The sequence below is a fragment of the Cicer arietinum genome, chromosome 5 (genome assembly GCF_000331145.2).
Source record: "Cicer arietinum cultivar CDC Frontier isolate Library 1 chromosome 5, Cicar.CDCFrontier_v2.0, whole genome shotgun sequence".
NCBI lineage: Eukaryota > Viridiplantae > Streptophyta > Magnoliopsida > Fabales > Fabaceae > Cicer > Cicer arietinum.
This window is the reverse complement of record NC_021164.2, coordinates 6,919,202-6,935,412: the sequence shown is the minus strand read 5'-3', so window position 1 is coordinate 6,935,412 and position 16,211 is coordinate 6,919,202. Positions and strand designations below refer to the sequence as shown.

The following is a 16,211-nucleotide window of genomic DNA, read 5'->3' as shown; positions in this document are numbered from 1 at the left end:
TTTATTAATGTAAATAATTTTTTTATTATTCTTTTTGGGATATAAATAGTGTGTATACATTTAATTATAGGGTAACCGTTTTAAACGTTGTAGGGATGTAATATTTTCCCTACTTGTAATCGACTCCCGAATCCAAACTTTTGGTTCAAAATCATTATTATAGATTTTATCCAATTTTTTCTTTAGTAAAATAAAATTGGTGGCGACTCATTTTTCGTCAACAAATCGAACGCGACAGCTGGCGACTCTGCTTGAGATTTTTGAGAGTCAAGCACAACCTAATTAATTACATATAATTATTTATTTTTATTTTTATTTATATTACCCCTTCTTGTTTTTATTTATTTTAATTATTTTATTGTGAATATAATTGTGGTATCTTTTATTTTACTTATTTCTAGTAATTTATACGCATTTATGGTAATTTATGTGATTATATGTATTCATGGTAAGTTATTCTAAATATGATAACTCATTTATTTCGATTTATTTCTCCACACACTACACTAACACGGTTCACACACTTATGAGTGGGCTCTATACCCGGACTGAGTGCAACCTAAGATAAGTTAGAGGTCGTGTAATGATAATCTTTTGGATGTACATCATGTTTGATTGTCATGAAACTCTCACCTACAGTTGACATGTTTTAGAATGTAATGTTGAAAAGTATATGAGACTTGAATGTAATCCTCAATCAGCCAAATCAAGAACGAAAAAACTGAGATAAACATATGATCATTTATATGGACACATTAGACATATGTCTAAATCAATTTAAAATCATTTTCCATCATGCCATTCGACCATATAATCAATTAGCTGACATTCTAGCTACTTCATCTTCTATGTTCAAAGTAAATCATGATCAAGAATAGTGACTCACAAGAATGAAAGCCATGCCTATTGTGTTTACTATCAAGTGTATAAGAAAAGCTAGATGGAAAATTCTCGTACCAAATATTACCTCGTAATTGTGAAATACTCTCTATGAGTATCAGACTATAACTGGGGCACCCCTTTATTCTCTATTATATAAAATAAAGGTAGTGTAACTCAATCAAACAAAAATCCCCTTATCAAAAGTAATTATCTGTTTCCAATTCAAGAAAAATATTGACTGCCTCATGTCATGGACAGTTATTTTAAAAGATCTTAAAAGACGAATATATGATCTTTGGAGCATCAAAAGGAAGAATTAACGCTCAAGAAGATTTCATATATCTAAAAGGACTAGCATTACAAGTGGCTCCCAACTATATGAGCCCCAATACCATAAAAATAATTCATTCAAGTATGACCCTGATCCACACCAATATGGATCGAGAAGATTTATCACTGCCTGCACATATTGATACTTCAAAAAGTACTACATCTAAATGAAGACTCGATAGGCTGAAAATCCAAAAGGACGACCTAGGAAAAATTAAGGTATAAAAATGAATAAAAACCCGCTAGGTTGAAAACTCGAAAGAGTAGCCCAGCCAAAAATTAGGGTATAAAATTGAATAAAGACCCATTAGGTTGAAAACCCGAAAGGGCGACCTAGGCAAAAATTAGGGTGCAAAAATTAATGAAAACATGGTAGGTCGAAAACTGAAAGGGACTGTCTAGGCAATAGTTAAAAATAAAGGTTGTTAGGTTGAAAACTTGAAAGGGCAGTCTAAGCAAAAATTAGAGCCAAAGAATATGGCTTATGTACGAACATCAGAGTCGAAGCAGAATATATTTCGAAAGGTTGTAAAGATAAATTGGGGGCAAATCGTATCTTTGACAATGGGTTAAAAATATGATTGAAATTGTGGCATGAGTTATTAGCACACTTCTTTTATGAAATACTAATAACAAATTGAGTCATTTACCCATATGAGATCACCGTATCTTCTTTTCTTTCTATGCATCCTTCATCTTTTTTGCACAATAGATATTCTCATTATATATCATTCTTAAACCTTCCTTCACTAATTTCTTCTGTGATAAAAGTTTTTTTATTGTCAAAATGCGTTTTTTATGATAATCATATGTTAGAGCACAAAATAAGTGAATATCAAGATGCCAGAACTAGTATGGTGTCTTTACACGTAAGGTTGGGGCAACTAGAAATCAAGTCGAAGACGTAACAAAAAATATCTTCAAATATCAAAAGGACAATCACTACTATTTATTCGAAGTGGCACACATTTTTCATCCATGAACCCACGTATCATGTTCGTAAGGAGGTTAAAAAATATTGAAAAAATAAAGAAATAAATTGAAAAAAAAGGTTGTATGAAAAATATTGGAAAAAAAAAATAAATATGAAGGAAAGTGTTCGTTCATCAAATGTGTTCATGACATTTCATATTTTCGATAGTGTATAAAATTAAAATCAAAGCATTGACCCGCACCCTATGATTTAAATGACGGGATGACTGACCCACACACTCCAATTTAAAGTTGGGATGACTGACACGCACCCTCTAATTTAAAGTTCAGGATGACTGACCCGCACCGTCTGATTCAAAGGGCGGGACACTGACCCGCATCCTCTAATTTAAAAAACCAGACATTGACCTACATCCTCAAATTTAAGAGTCAGGATGACTGGCTCGCACCCTCTGATTTAAAAGTCAGGATGACTAACCCGTAACCTCTCATTTAAAAGCTAAAATAAGTGATCTGCATCCTTTATTTATCTTTTGAAGTCGGGATTTCTGACTTGCGCACTTTGCTTTTTCCTTTAAAGTCGGGATTTCTAATTCGCACCTTTACTTTTTTCCTTCCAAGCCGAGAAAACGACCCACATCTTAATCTAGGAAAATGACTCGCACCCCAAGCCAAGAAAATGACCCGCATCTTAAGTCAGGAAAAAAACTCGCACCCAAAGTCGAGAAAATGACTCACACCCATGAAACTAAGAAAATGACCTGCATCTTAAGTTGGGAAAACGACTTGCACCACTGAAGCTGATAAAACGAACAACATCTTAAGCCGAGAAAACGACTGGCACCCTTGAAGCTGAGAAAACGACTCGCATCTTAAGCCGTGAAAACGACTCGCACCATCGAAACGACACACATCTTAAACCAGGAAAACGATTAGCATCTTAAACTGGGAAAATGACTTGCACCTCAGAATCCAAGAAAACAACATGCGTCTTAAGCTAGGAAAAAGAGTTGCACACCTGAAGCCGAGAAAATGACTTGCGTCTTAAGCCGAGAAAATAACGTGCACCTTTGAAGCCGAGAAAACAACCCGCATCTTAAGCTGGGAAATTGAGTTGCACTACCAAAGCCCAAAAACAACTCGCACCCTTGAAGCTGAGAAAACGACCCGCATCTTAAGTTGGGAAAATGAATCGCACCTCTGAAGCTGAGAAAATGACTTGCATTCTTTAAGCTAAGAAAACGACCCACATTTTAAGCCAGGAAAATGACTCACACCTTTGAAGCCGAGAAAATGACTATTAAGTTGGAAACACGACTAGCACCCCTAAAAGCTGAGAAAACAACCCGCATCTTAAGCCGGGAAAACGACTCGCACCCTTATAGCCGAGAAAACGACCTACATCTTAATATGGGAAAATGACTCGCACCACCGAAGCCGAGAAAATGACTTGCATCTTAAGTCGAGAAAACGACTCGCACCCTTGAAGCCGACAACCCGCATATTTAATTGGGAAAACGAATTGCATCAATATCTGGTTTTTCTAAATTTGGACATAGCTGGCCCATTTGTGCCTCAACATTCTACTCCTACAAACTCTCTTCCTCACATTAATATGCCATTTGCCACTTTGTCCATATTATGTACCACGATCGCACCATCTCACAATACTCCTTTATCCACTCCAATTGAAGATGATCAACGTCCATTTAAAAGGACCAAAACGGAAAGGGAAACATCAAAGACATAAGGAAATCCCCAAACAATTTGCTACTATTCAGTCTATCATTGCTAGGAAAGCACATTAGGACAAAGAGCAAGCTATTTTGCAGGATTGGAAGGCTACTCGATCTACTCCCAAGCTCGGACTTGAGGCTCTCATAACTAATCCTCCTCCAACTTTTTGAGACATACCTTAATTGTCCATGTCTCCATCATCTAAAGGGTATTCCCCTTTGCTATCTTTCTGATTTAGCTTTAGATTACTCTCCTATTCTTTTTTGCCATGACAAAGGGGGAAAAGTTATTTAAATTTTAAGGTCAAAAGTTCCTTTTTTAAATGACTACTTCTATTTTTTTTTTAACCACTTGTATGATCAGAACTTTATTGTTATATCATTGAAACTTTTTTAGTTGGTTCAAATGATTAGCACAAATTGAGGGGGAGTTTTTCACTAAAAAGCTCTCTAATTATGATTAGAATCAAAATTAAAATCTGAATTAACATCTTTGTCATCATCAAAAAGGGGGAGATTGTTGAGACAAAATCCCAAATTAATGTTTTCATGATAATTAAGACTTCTAATTATGATTCTAAGTGTTTTGGTATTTAACATGTGCATTTGAGTGTGTTAAACAAGATAGGTACCAAGCATTACAAAGCATATCTTTTTGAAATAACGAAAGCTAAAATCAGTGAAACAGAGAATGTTCTTGACATATTTCTGAAAAACAAAGAACTTTCTCCACATCTGTAGATTAACAAGAATGATCAGATTTCTATATAAAAGAAATATACATAAAGCAAAATCATTCTCCAAGTTAAGCAAGTGCAAGTACAAACTGACAAGCTGAAAACGACATTATTGTTGTACTTTTAAACAGACCTGTACACGTGATTCAAGGCATGTGATCACTTTAGATAAATGTCAAGATCAGAACATAAGTCAGCTCATCTGAAGACAAATTCGAAGAATGTTCTTGGTTGTTTTCAGCAAGAACATTCTTCCTTTATGGCTGATCTTATCCATTCACTCACTCTTGACAACTGGACTATTTCCAACGACCAAATGAGTTGTCATAAAAATGTAAATATACAAGACTATCCATATTTTTTATGTAGAAAAAGATCAAGTAAAATGATCAAGTTGCAAGTTCAAAGATGCTAAGAGAAGTCAACATCAAGCCAACCATTGTCAATGAGCTAGAAGCCTTATATTTTAAGGTACATGATGCAATCTAATATTATTACATTTCAAATGCACATGAGAACCTTGATTACTTCATCTAAACTCTAGCATATGCATCAAAAGATTTTTCAAAGTGTATAATTGCATGAATAATGTTTGAAAATTAAGTTTTTGACAAAAGTCAAGGTTGTATTCGACTACATATATGTGTAGCCGAATACAGATGAAGTTAGTAGCAAAAACTTCACATCTGTATTCGACTACAACATGTTGTAATCGAATACAAACCCAATTCAGTAGCAAAAACTACACATCTACATTCGACTACAGGATGTTGTAGCTGAATATAAATACCAAGTTAGTAGTTAAAACTGCACTTTTGTATTTGACTACAACATGTTGTAGTCGAATACAAAATCAAGTCACTGGCAAAATTCAGTCATCTGTATTTAACTACAAGGATTTGTATTCGAATACAAGCTTGAAATTTTGAAATAAATCTAAACGTTACATAAGTGTATTCGACTACACTTAGGCTGTAGCCGAATACAACTGTGAAGCAATGGAATTTTTCTGTTCTTATTGATTCTGAATCATTGCATATGTTCATCAAACTTCTAGGAACGATTGTCATTGATCTGTAGTGATGTCTTAGGAGTATAAATACCTCTTAGTTTCATATTTAACTTAAGCACTTTAAAAAGAATCTTATAACAACTTTAAACAACTTTCTGAAATATTTTGTGAATTATTCAAAGTCATACTTTCATATTTCAAGTACAATTTTACATTGTCATATCATTGAGAAAGGTTCTTTATAGTACTTGAAAGTATATTAGACTATTATCATTGTACAAGAAAGCATCAACTGTTATATTCTTTTGATTTCAGTCAAAATCATTGTTGTAAAATCATTTAAGTTATTGTGTAAATTGATGAAAGTAGTGTATTTTCTTCAAGTGTTCTAAACTAGGATAATGGTGTGCTATCTTAGGCAGATAGTTATAAGTTTGTAACAGAAGTGTTAGAGTTAGACTTGTACTTATTCTAACAATAGTGTTGATCTTTTATGGTGTGCAAGAGCACTAGATGCACCATTCGTTTGAAAGGGGAACCAGGATAAATCATTGTGTTCTTTATTTTTTTGTCATTTACAAGATATTCTATATACTAATCCTAATCAGAAAAATAATCCACTAACCATCTAAAAACCAGAAAATTTCTAAATACCTAATTCATCCCGCCCACATATTTCTCCTCTCAGTTCTCTTGAAGCCTATAAATAAAGCCTCACGATGATGAACAAATCAAAATCAAATTGCCAAGCAAAACATCACCCATTCAATCATATTCAAATCCTCTTGAGCTTCTCAATCATTCTAAGTTTCAATTCTGTTCTTAGTGTGATATTAGAATCAGTAGTCACTGAGTTCTAAAATCTAGAATCTATTCTCAAACAAGAGTTGAGCATATTCAGATTCTAACAATCTCAAAAATCATTACTTTGTAACTCATGGCTATTGTTGATATAACTTGAGTAGTTTGTAAAAATCCTTTTATAAGTTCAAAGGTAGCTTGTAAAATCCTTTCTGAAATAGTGTAAGATAACCTGTAGAAATCGTTTCTAGGTAGAAAGGTAGAACATTATAATGGATCAAGATTGGTTTGTGAAAGCTGTGTGAAAACCAATAACGTTTTTGTTTTGAGCAATTAGTGGAAAATCTCACAATTGTGACGACTAGACGTAACCCGTGTTGGGTGAACCAGGATATATCCTTGTGTGATCTCTTTTTCCTTATCTCTATTTACTTTTTGTCTTATAATCAGTTTTTATATTGATAAGTTAATATTGTTGTTTTCTTTCCACCAACCAAGAACGTTATTCGTTTGTAACCAAGATCAATTTTTTGTTAAACATTTTAGTTTTTAACAAGAATTTTTAAAAAGCAGCAGTTATAATTCAAACCCTCATTTCCTTATAATTGACATTGTTACTTCAAATATGATATATTAGAATAGTTTGATAAGATAAGATATAGATAAGATATAGACAAGATAAAATTATCATATAATATGTTTAATGCTAATATAATAACATTATTTCATCCTATCATATTTTTGACACATACTTCATATTGACAAGATATATAATATACATCATATTTAAATAACAAAATTACCTTTGTGAATTAATTAGATAGTTTTTTCTAAATTAATTTGGAATATTTTTATTTATTTTTTTATAAATTAACAAAAATAAATAAATTAAATAATACTAAAAATATACTAAAATACTAAATACTATGAAATTTTTTATTAACACTACTAAATAAACAATTTTAATTTTAAAAATTCACAAATAACTAGATAATTATATTATATAAGTTAAATAAAGATAAAAATATAGCAATATAACTATATTTAATATGAATTTATATTAAAAATAAGATGATTATTTAGAAGAATGAGAATTCTTATGAATTTAGATTGTAAATTTAATAAATATTTTAAATACAATTAATACAATATTTGGTCAATTCTATAATGTTTGAATGGCATAACATTTTTTTTTTACCATAAATCTTATAATGATTTTAACATATTTTACTTTTTCTTTTTGTTGCTGAAAACATTTTTGGCATTATTTTACTTTTTTTATATTTTGTTAAAACTTTTAATAATGCTCATTTCTGTTATAATTTTTTTTTTTATTATCCGTTTGTAGGGGTGGAAATAGGCCAAGCTTAGAAAGACCTGAGTCTGACATACGATTAATTTTTTAGGCCTAAGTCTGGCCTACGGCCTATTATATGCTTTTTTTTCTGGCCTGACCTGAGCTTTTTAAAAGTTTGGTATGACCTAAAAGCCTATATAAAAGCCTTATTAACATTAAAATATTTAAATGTTATATTTTACATATCTATATATATTAAACAAAAAATAAATTTTCTAACAAAATGATTTTAAAAAATCTGAAACAAATACCATTTAAACCCTAAAAAATGATTTTTGGTTTCAAAGAATAGATTTTTTTCCTGAAACAAATGCACCCATTATTATCTCTCAAACAAATATGGAATGACTACTGAGTGATTGCCTAATTGAACAGCTATCGAATATGGAATCGCTATCGAATATGGAACAACTACTGAGTGATTGCCTAATTGATAGACTTTAAAATAAGAAATAATATTATTAATAAATAATAATAAAAAATAACATTAATAAATAATAAAATATATATAGGTCGGCCTGTCAGGCCTAATAGACTTTTTTTATAAGCTTTAGCCTGACCTATTTAAATAAATAGGCTTTAAAAATAGCTTGAGCCTAACATTTTTATTAAATATGTCAGACCAGACCATAAGTAGGTCAGACCATAGGCTCCTGACGGACGGTCTAGTCTATTCTCATCCCTTTCTGTTTGCCTAAGGTATGAAATATGTCATACCCATCAATAAAAATTTATCGTCAAGCTTAAACTAGCTTAGACAGGCCAAACTTTTTTATATAGTTAAGATCAATTTTTTTTTAATTCTATTTAGTTAAAATTGTCAAACTAAAACCATTAAATGTATCTTTTTAAGTCCATCAACCTACTTAATTAAATATAAATAATTTTTTTAATTACTATTGTTATTATAATAATATTAAATTTTATACTTTGTCTTGAATCGTATATTTTGCAATATTTTATTTGACTTAAAATATTGATCTACATCAATTTTCGATAAAATATTAATATAATATGTAACTGAAATATCATATCATATTGTATAATGTTGGATATCAAAATTAGAGGTGGAAATATATATGAGAGACATGTGTTTACTGTCTATCCTACGACAGGCTTAGGTTAGACCAAATTTTTTTATATAAGTCTGGTCAAGGTTTTTTTAAAAGTCTATATAGCTAAAAAAAAGTCATACTAGAGCTATGGAAAAAGTTTTTTAGGCCTACTAGAATGACTTATTTAATTAAATATAAATAAATTTTTATCACTATTATTAATATTATTATTATTATTATTATTATTATTATTATAACATTAATTTTTGTGTGTTCAATCATAAATTTGTTAAAATGTTATGTAATTTAATACATACTGATTTATATCAATGTTTGACATATTTAAATGTACTTTTATAAAATAAAATGGAAATATGAGGTACAATAATGTAAGGGATTTGATTCATCTAAAGCAAGTTGATACTAAAGTGAGTAAATTAAGAGTTGAGATTGTAACCAACTATGATTTATTATACATGAGCATTTAATATTAGGACAAAACTTAAGTGCATTTTCTTAGATACTTTTTGTATCGTTCTTCTTTCTTAACTTAACCAACCATGATTTTATCAAATTCATAATTTTCTATATCAACAAAATGTGTGTTTTATGTTGAGAACCATATGAAAAATACCTAAAGAAATGCACCTAAGTTTTCCTTAATATTAACCATTGATTTATTAATTAACAGTTGATATTACTTATTTTACTCTCTAAAATCAATTACTCAATTTAGATGAGTTGCATGTCAAATATATTAAAAAGTATATTAGACCTCAAAATAGAATTTAAGCTCATTTCTATGGTAACTTATTTGCCTATTTATAAAAATATATGCAGTAAATGATATAGATTTTTATAAAATAATAGTCAAAGTTCTGCTTGAAAAAAACCAAGTCAATTCAAACCTTAATAATGAGTCTTTGATAGATAATAAGGTCAAACTTAGACATAACATTTTCAATATAAGATATATTCAGACTTGCAAAACCTAACTTTACTTAACATATTTTCAAAATACATAACTTAAACTCATTAACATATTAATTCGGTAATTAATTTAAAAAGTATATATCATAGTGACGTAAATTTTCATTAAAAATAATAATGAAGTTATTAAAGAAAATGATGTAAATTATTAATAGTATATAATACTATATAAAATACATATGTAACTTATAAATCATGAAAAAAAAAAAAAAATATATATATATATATATATATATATATATATATAATATTTAAAGTAATAATAAAATTGAACCTTTGTGCACGCGAGTAGTTATAATCAAAATGAAAAAAGTCATTATTGTCAATTAAGAAAAAAAAGAAAGTCATCGTTGTGCAGAAGTTAAGCTCTTTCCAAAGAAAAATCTTAGTTGGGCTCGTTTTTGTGATGTGGAAAAGCTTCTAACGTGTAAAACGTACTTGTATATAAAAGTAAAATTAATTAACAAAAAAGTTGGAATAGCTCAGATGGTTAGAGCGTGTGGCTGTTAACCACAAGGTCGGAGGTTCAAGCCCTCCTTCTAGCGAATTTTTGTTTTTATCGGAAATTTGCATAAAAATTTTCTACACTCTCATTTAATTAAACAATCATTTATATTTATTCATCTCTTATATCAAATCACATCTTCTTTTTGATAATACTCAATTAACAATCATTCAACCTCTATTTATTAGATGCATAAAATAATTTTTTTTGACTTAAATAAGCTACACAAATAAACAGTTGATACTTATTTAAATAATTTCAAATGAATGTGTAATAAGCTTTTAAAAAAAAATATAAATAAATATCGATAGTTAAATTATATAGCTACAGATTTTGGATCAATATAAAATTTTGTGTGTTTGATCATTAATATATTATGTCAATATTCAACGGTAGTATTAATAAAATTTATCGTTTATATTGAGTTATTAAGCGGAATAATTTATCATGACTTTCAAATGCATTAATGTCACTCATGGGTTCAATTTCACGTCTAATCATGTTACATTTTATAATTCTTCTTTTGTTCTATGGAGTTAAATATTATTCTTAATTATTTAATGTCAACCACTTACACAAGCATCTTGACTTAATTCATATTACACAAACAATTTCATCTTTTCCTTTTTCCAAGTTCAAAGACTCTCAATAAACTCAAATTTATCAAATTAAGATTTAAAGATAGCATAAAAACAATTTGCATAAATAAAAGCTAAGCACAACATAACACATAAACCATAAATATAAATTAATACTTTATTAATCCTTAACTAAAATGAGTTTAGCTCATAACGAGCTTTAAGTCAAACATGAAAATGAAACGAAACATTGAAGCAACTATTACAACTTAGAATAGTATAGAAATGTAGATTCAAGGAAGGAACACAAACTTAAATAACAGCTACAATATCTTCCGCTTCATACTGGATGCAAATTCTTTTCCTCCAACACAAATCCTTCATAAAAGTAGCTCTAATGGTGTCTTTAATGGTGGATGAGAGTATAAATGAGGAATGACATCTAAGGTTGTGATTTCTAGGGTAGGAATTGGCTCCCCCTCTCTTCATAAATTGTTTCCCTTTTATATGACAGTTGTAGGACAACCCAACTTTCTCTCTTCTTGTACCTTCCTTTGCCTTTTTGTGACAAATCATCTTTTGGCCCAATAAGAGAATGTAGACTCATCTACAAAGATTCAATATGTGTCTTACTATTGCAGGGTACCCCTAAGCTTCTAAGACCATGTATACGCCTAAGGGACCCACATCTTTGCATTGGCTTGTTGCTCACCAATTTTATCATGCCTAATGCTGCAACTTTTCCGTAGTATTTTCACTTTGAGACAAAAACTTTAAATTTGTCCTACACAAGTAACAGACCTAACATAATTTCTTTTTAAAATAGTAATTAAATGCAATTACGCCTAAAATTACTCAAGCTGTGATATTGATACTAAATCCCTAATATATTGATTATAATTACTACAAAAGACAAACAAAAAATTAGGTTAAATGTGATAAATAACTATTTCTAAGAATTAACTATTTCTCGTCCTCGAGTAATGGAATAAGAAATCAACTAAACATATCATAATAGCTTTGCTAATTAATCACAGACACTCAATAGAGGTCTTTCAATGGGGTGATATAAAAATTATCTTACGCTTAGGTCTCTTAAATTATTTTTAACACTCTTATGAGTTATGACTCATCCACATCTTAATAGTCACGTGACCTTTTTTTTAAACAGAATTAAACGGGAACCCCAAAAAAGGACCCCCAATATGTATATTATGAGACTTAAAGACTAACATTTTACAAATATTATGTATCATAAAAGACCAAATTAAAAAAAAAAAAAACTTAAATGATCTAAGCATAAATCAAATTAAACTTAAATGACTAAATGTGTATTTTTATCATTATTGTATTGACTATTTTATTGTTTATTTGAATGTATTTATGAATGACATTGTGAGTGAATTTGTTGAAATTTGTATTTACTTATGCATTTTAAGTATGTTTTCATTGACTACAAATTCAGCAAAGTTTCCATATAAAATAAAAATAACGTTTTGTCCAAAAACAAAATAATGATGAAAATATCTTACATATTGGCAAGATAATTTCCAATTGTTACTATAATTTTTTTATATGACTCTTTCAATTCAATGGTTAGTATTTTTGAAAATTATATACGCATACTAAAACATATATGCATGTTATGCAAATTATTTTGTAGTTTTTCAAAAGGGAAGAATTCATTGATAAAGAAAAGAAATTTTAAGAATATTTGCCCCATAATCAACTATTCATAGTTATTAATATGTCTTATTTTGGCAATTTTACACACATAATTTATATATTTCATTGTTTGTTAAACAATTTAAATTATGTTTGATTGGTTACCATATACAAATTCATGTCTAAAATTCTATTAATTTTGTCTTCTTTGTATTAAAATATATAAAATACACAAAACAACTTAAATTAAAACAAAATTATATAAAAAATGCAACAAATTAGAATACACTTTAACACAGTAAAAATAGTCGAAGGTTTGTGCCTGTCTAGACACTAATATACTATAATCTTATATATCTTTGATTGATATAGGTTTATATAACTATAAGAAAATTCCATGCAAACAAAAAAAAAACATCCCTTCATTTGTTAATTAATTAATTGAAGAGAAGGTTACAATTAACAATCTACAATTGAAGTGAATTAGTATAGATAATTATTGTCTTACAATGTTCTCTTCCCTAGTTAGATAAATTACAGAGTTGTGATAAACATAAAACTCTTCAATAATGATATTTAAATATTTATTTTTTTTCCCTGACATATGAGACATTTGGTGAGTATAAAAAAAAAAACATAATTATTTCAGTAAAGTAAATATTTAATTTAATTTATTGTCAAAATTGTAGTTAATGATTAACTACAACTTTAAATATAATTTAAACTAAACATTTACTCAACTGAATTAATCAAAATTTTCCACGTGATAACCAGATGTCAGATATGTAAAGAAAATTGATGTCTATGAATCATTTTTGAAAACTCTATACATACCATTAACTTCTTCCAATTCTCAATGATGAATCAACACCTTTGTTATTAACATTTGCAAAGATCCTAGCAATCTCTAGTTGTGTATTTGCAATTATTTCAGTTCTTTTAATTTCCATTTCGCCTCGCTTCGCTTCGGCTTCGACTCTCATCTTTTCTATCTCTTTCAATGTGTCCATTCTTGTTTGTTCTGACCTTACAACAACCTCTGCTAGCCACCTTATGCTCTCTGCTATTCCCATTGCTTCTTTCTTTTGTCTGTTGTTGTTGTTCTCTGTTTTCTTTCTCCTTTTGTTGCATTTTCGCTCGTCTTTTTCGCTGTAAAGAGCAGGCGTGCTACTATCTGTGTCCTGTGGATTCTTGTTAGCTACATGGTCAGATGATTTAGTTTCTAACTCATCTTCCTGTAAATATAAGAAATCATAAATAAATATTTATATTTGTGCATAATTAAATTTACTAGTTATATGTTGATAGTCATATATGATAGAGGTTTTCAATTATATTTCACCTTCTTACCACATTGTCAATAATTTTTATAACAATATTATGACTAGGGAGGAATATAATTGAAGATATGTGTAAAATTTATTTATACTATCAATGTATAGACTAATATATTCATTTGAAGGATGCATAAATTTTCAGATTCATGTATTCTCTTTAACTACAATATCACTATAAGAAAGAAACAAAAACATCAATGAAGAACAAACAATATCTTCACAAGGCTTATGCATAAATTGTTTCACTCAAATAAGGCACTAAAAAGAATATCAAAAATTCACTACAAGAAAAGTTGAATTATGGATTGAAATTAGAGATGAAAAAAATAAAGTTAAAATCTTCAATTTTGATATCGTTAACACTTAACAAGAAAATTAAAGACGAATTTTATATTATAATTTTTTATGATTTTTTGTTGTTAATTCAACTTTTATTTAGTAGTGAATTTTACAAAAGATGAGAGAAGTCGAGGAATTTATGATAGGGAGACGGATAGTTCAACTAGTTTGAATTATGTAGTTAATTAGGTTTATTAGAGTGAGGATCAATGTTTGGGTGACAAAAAAGAAAATCATGATCACAAAATGCAACAAGAAGAAATTAAGCAAATGAAAAAATAACCCAAAACAAAATAATTGTTCATTAATTTAATTGATCTACCTTGATTAATTTATCAACCCCATTTGATCCATTTGAGTTTTGAGCAATTGTAGGTAGTGGATTAGAAACAAGATTAGGAGCTAGTGGTTGATGACCTTCTTCTATTCCTTGTGACACAACAAGTGAAGGTTCCAACAAAACCAAACCTTGATTATTATTATTATTATTATTATTATTACTTACATGTTGCAATTGAGAAGGTGTTGTTGTAACATGTTGTGTTGGAATTGTAGAACATAATTGTCCTGTCCCACGTAGTAGAAGATCAAGTCTAGAATATAAAGGCCAAGCTGAAGATTCTGAAGTAGCTGATTCTGATCTATACCTTTTCTTCATAGACTCAATCTTGTTTTTACATTGTGTTTGTGTTTTTGGTGATTTTGTTGAGTTTGATCTTGATGAAACATATTTTGCAACATCTTCCCAATCTTGTCCTTTGAGTTTTGCTCTGTTTCTAAGTATCCATTTTGATTCATAGGCTTCAAGAAGTGTTGAAACAGCTCCTTCACTCCATTCATCTCTTTTAAGTCTCTCCCCTCCACTACCTATAATAATGTGTTTTCTTGGTGATTCTTCTTTAGGGTTGAGAATTTGAGGGTTGTGATCTTTGGTTTCTATTTTTTCATTCATCTCTTGATTATATTATCCTCCATCTACTATAAATTTTTTGACACTAAATGTTTAGATGCTAACATGCTACTACTACAAAGATTAATGTTCACATGAGGCTAAGAATATGAAAGGGTAATAATAAGAGAGATGGAGAACCACTAACATTAGAGATCTGGATTCTCTGCGGTCACATTGCTTCTAGTCCACTACATCTGGAGTGTTCGACCAACATCAAACCATCTGAATTTAATGTATATTTTAATTTTTTTTTAATCTAAAATATCTAATTGAAATATAGACCATCTGATTTTAATTAGACTTTCTAGATTTAATGCAAATTTTAATTTTATTTTAATTGAAATATAAACTGTACGATTTTGATCAGACAATTCAAATGTGACTGACTGCGTACGTAGTCATAAATTGTGATGACACACAACCCAAAATCCCTAGCATTAGAAGGAGGATGGAATTTCTTTTTCTTTTTTAATGAAAAGGGAAGGAAAATAAAAGAATGGCTAGGAAAAAAAATGGCTCACTTTTGGTCAAATAAGTTAATGATGTCAATGACTTACTTTTGTTGCTTTATTGTGTATGGGAGAAAGGTGGTGCTTGCTTGATGGTGTAGTGTGATTGTGAGCATTATAGTGTATGTTGGTATTTGGTTGAGTTAATTTGGATGTTAGCGTTGTTATGAAGCCAACCAATACATCCACTGGGCCTAGTATAAGGGTCATGCTAGTGGTGGGTCTATCACATGGCCCTGTCACCCATTTTCTTCAGATTATTTACTCTCTAAAATACTACTTTTTTAATTGAAAATTCTAAAATCTTGATCCCCAATTGTTCCCTTTTTTTACCCCTCGCTTTCTACACGGAACTTACTTTCATAATTTAAAATTCGATTAATTAACCACTTTAGATTATAATGTATAAGTTCGAATGACCAAAATAGGGATATTATATATTATACTTTAAATAGCGTTTTGGACATATATAGTTTATAACATTTCATATTTG

General features: G+C 29.4%; 1 protein-coding gene and 1 non-coding gene across 3 annotated transcripts; one reads left to right on the top strand and one right to left on the bottom strand.

Annotated features, from left to right (window-relative positions):
- Window positions 1-10,304: 10,304 nt before the first annotated feature.
- TRNAN-GUU (transfer RNA asparagine (anticodon GUU)) lies at window positions 10,305-10,378 on the top strand. Its single transcript has one exon. It is a non-coding gene; the product is annotated as a tRNA-Asn (tRNA).
- A 2,605-nt stretch (window positions 10,379-12,983) lies between these two features.
- Window positions 12,984-15,407, bottom strand: LOC101490605 (uncharacterized). 2 transcript variants are annotated; one of them, XM_004498632.4, is made up of 2 exons: window positions 14,580-15,407; window positions 12,984-13,816 (listed from the first exon to the last, which is right to left on the bottom strand). In XM_004498632.4, the coding sequence occupies exons 1-2, from the start codon at window positions 15,207-15,209 to the stop codon at window positions 13,418-13,420; spliced, it is 1,029 nt and encodes a 342-aa protein (XP_004498689.1). In that variant the 5' UTR covers window positions 15,210-15,407; the 3' UTR covers window positions 12,984-13,417. The 2 variants fall into 2 exon arrangements, with proteins under 2 accessions (XP_004498689.1, XP_012570672.1); XM_012715218.3 differs by having other exon boundaries at window positions 14,763-15,407.
- Between the last annotated feature and the right edge of the window lie 804 nt (window positions 15,408-16,211).

Excerpts from the sequence above, each read along its gene's own strand:
- LOC101490605 (XM_004498632.4), bottom strand. The coding sequence starts at position 15,209 with ATGAATGAAAAAATAGAAACCAAAGATCACAACCCTCAAATTCTCAAC. Across the intron at positions 13,817-14,579 it reads GGGTTGATAAATTAATCAAG|GAAGATGAGTTAGAAACTAA; the intron begins GTAGATCAATTA and ends TTATATTTACAG.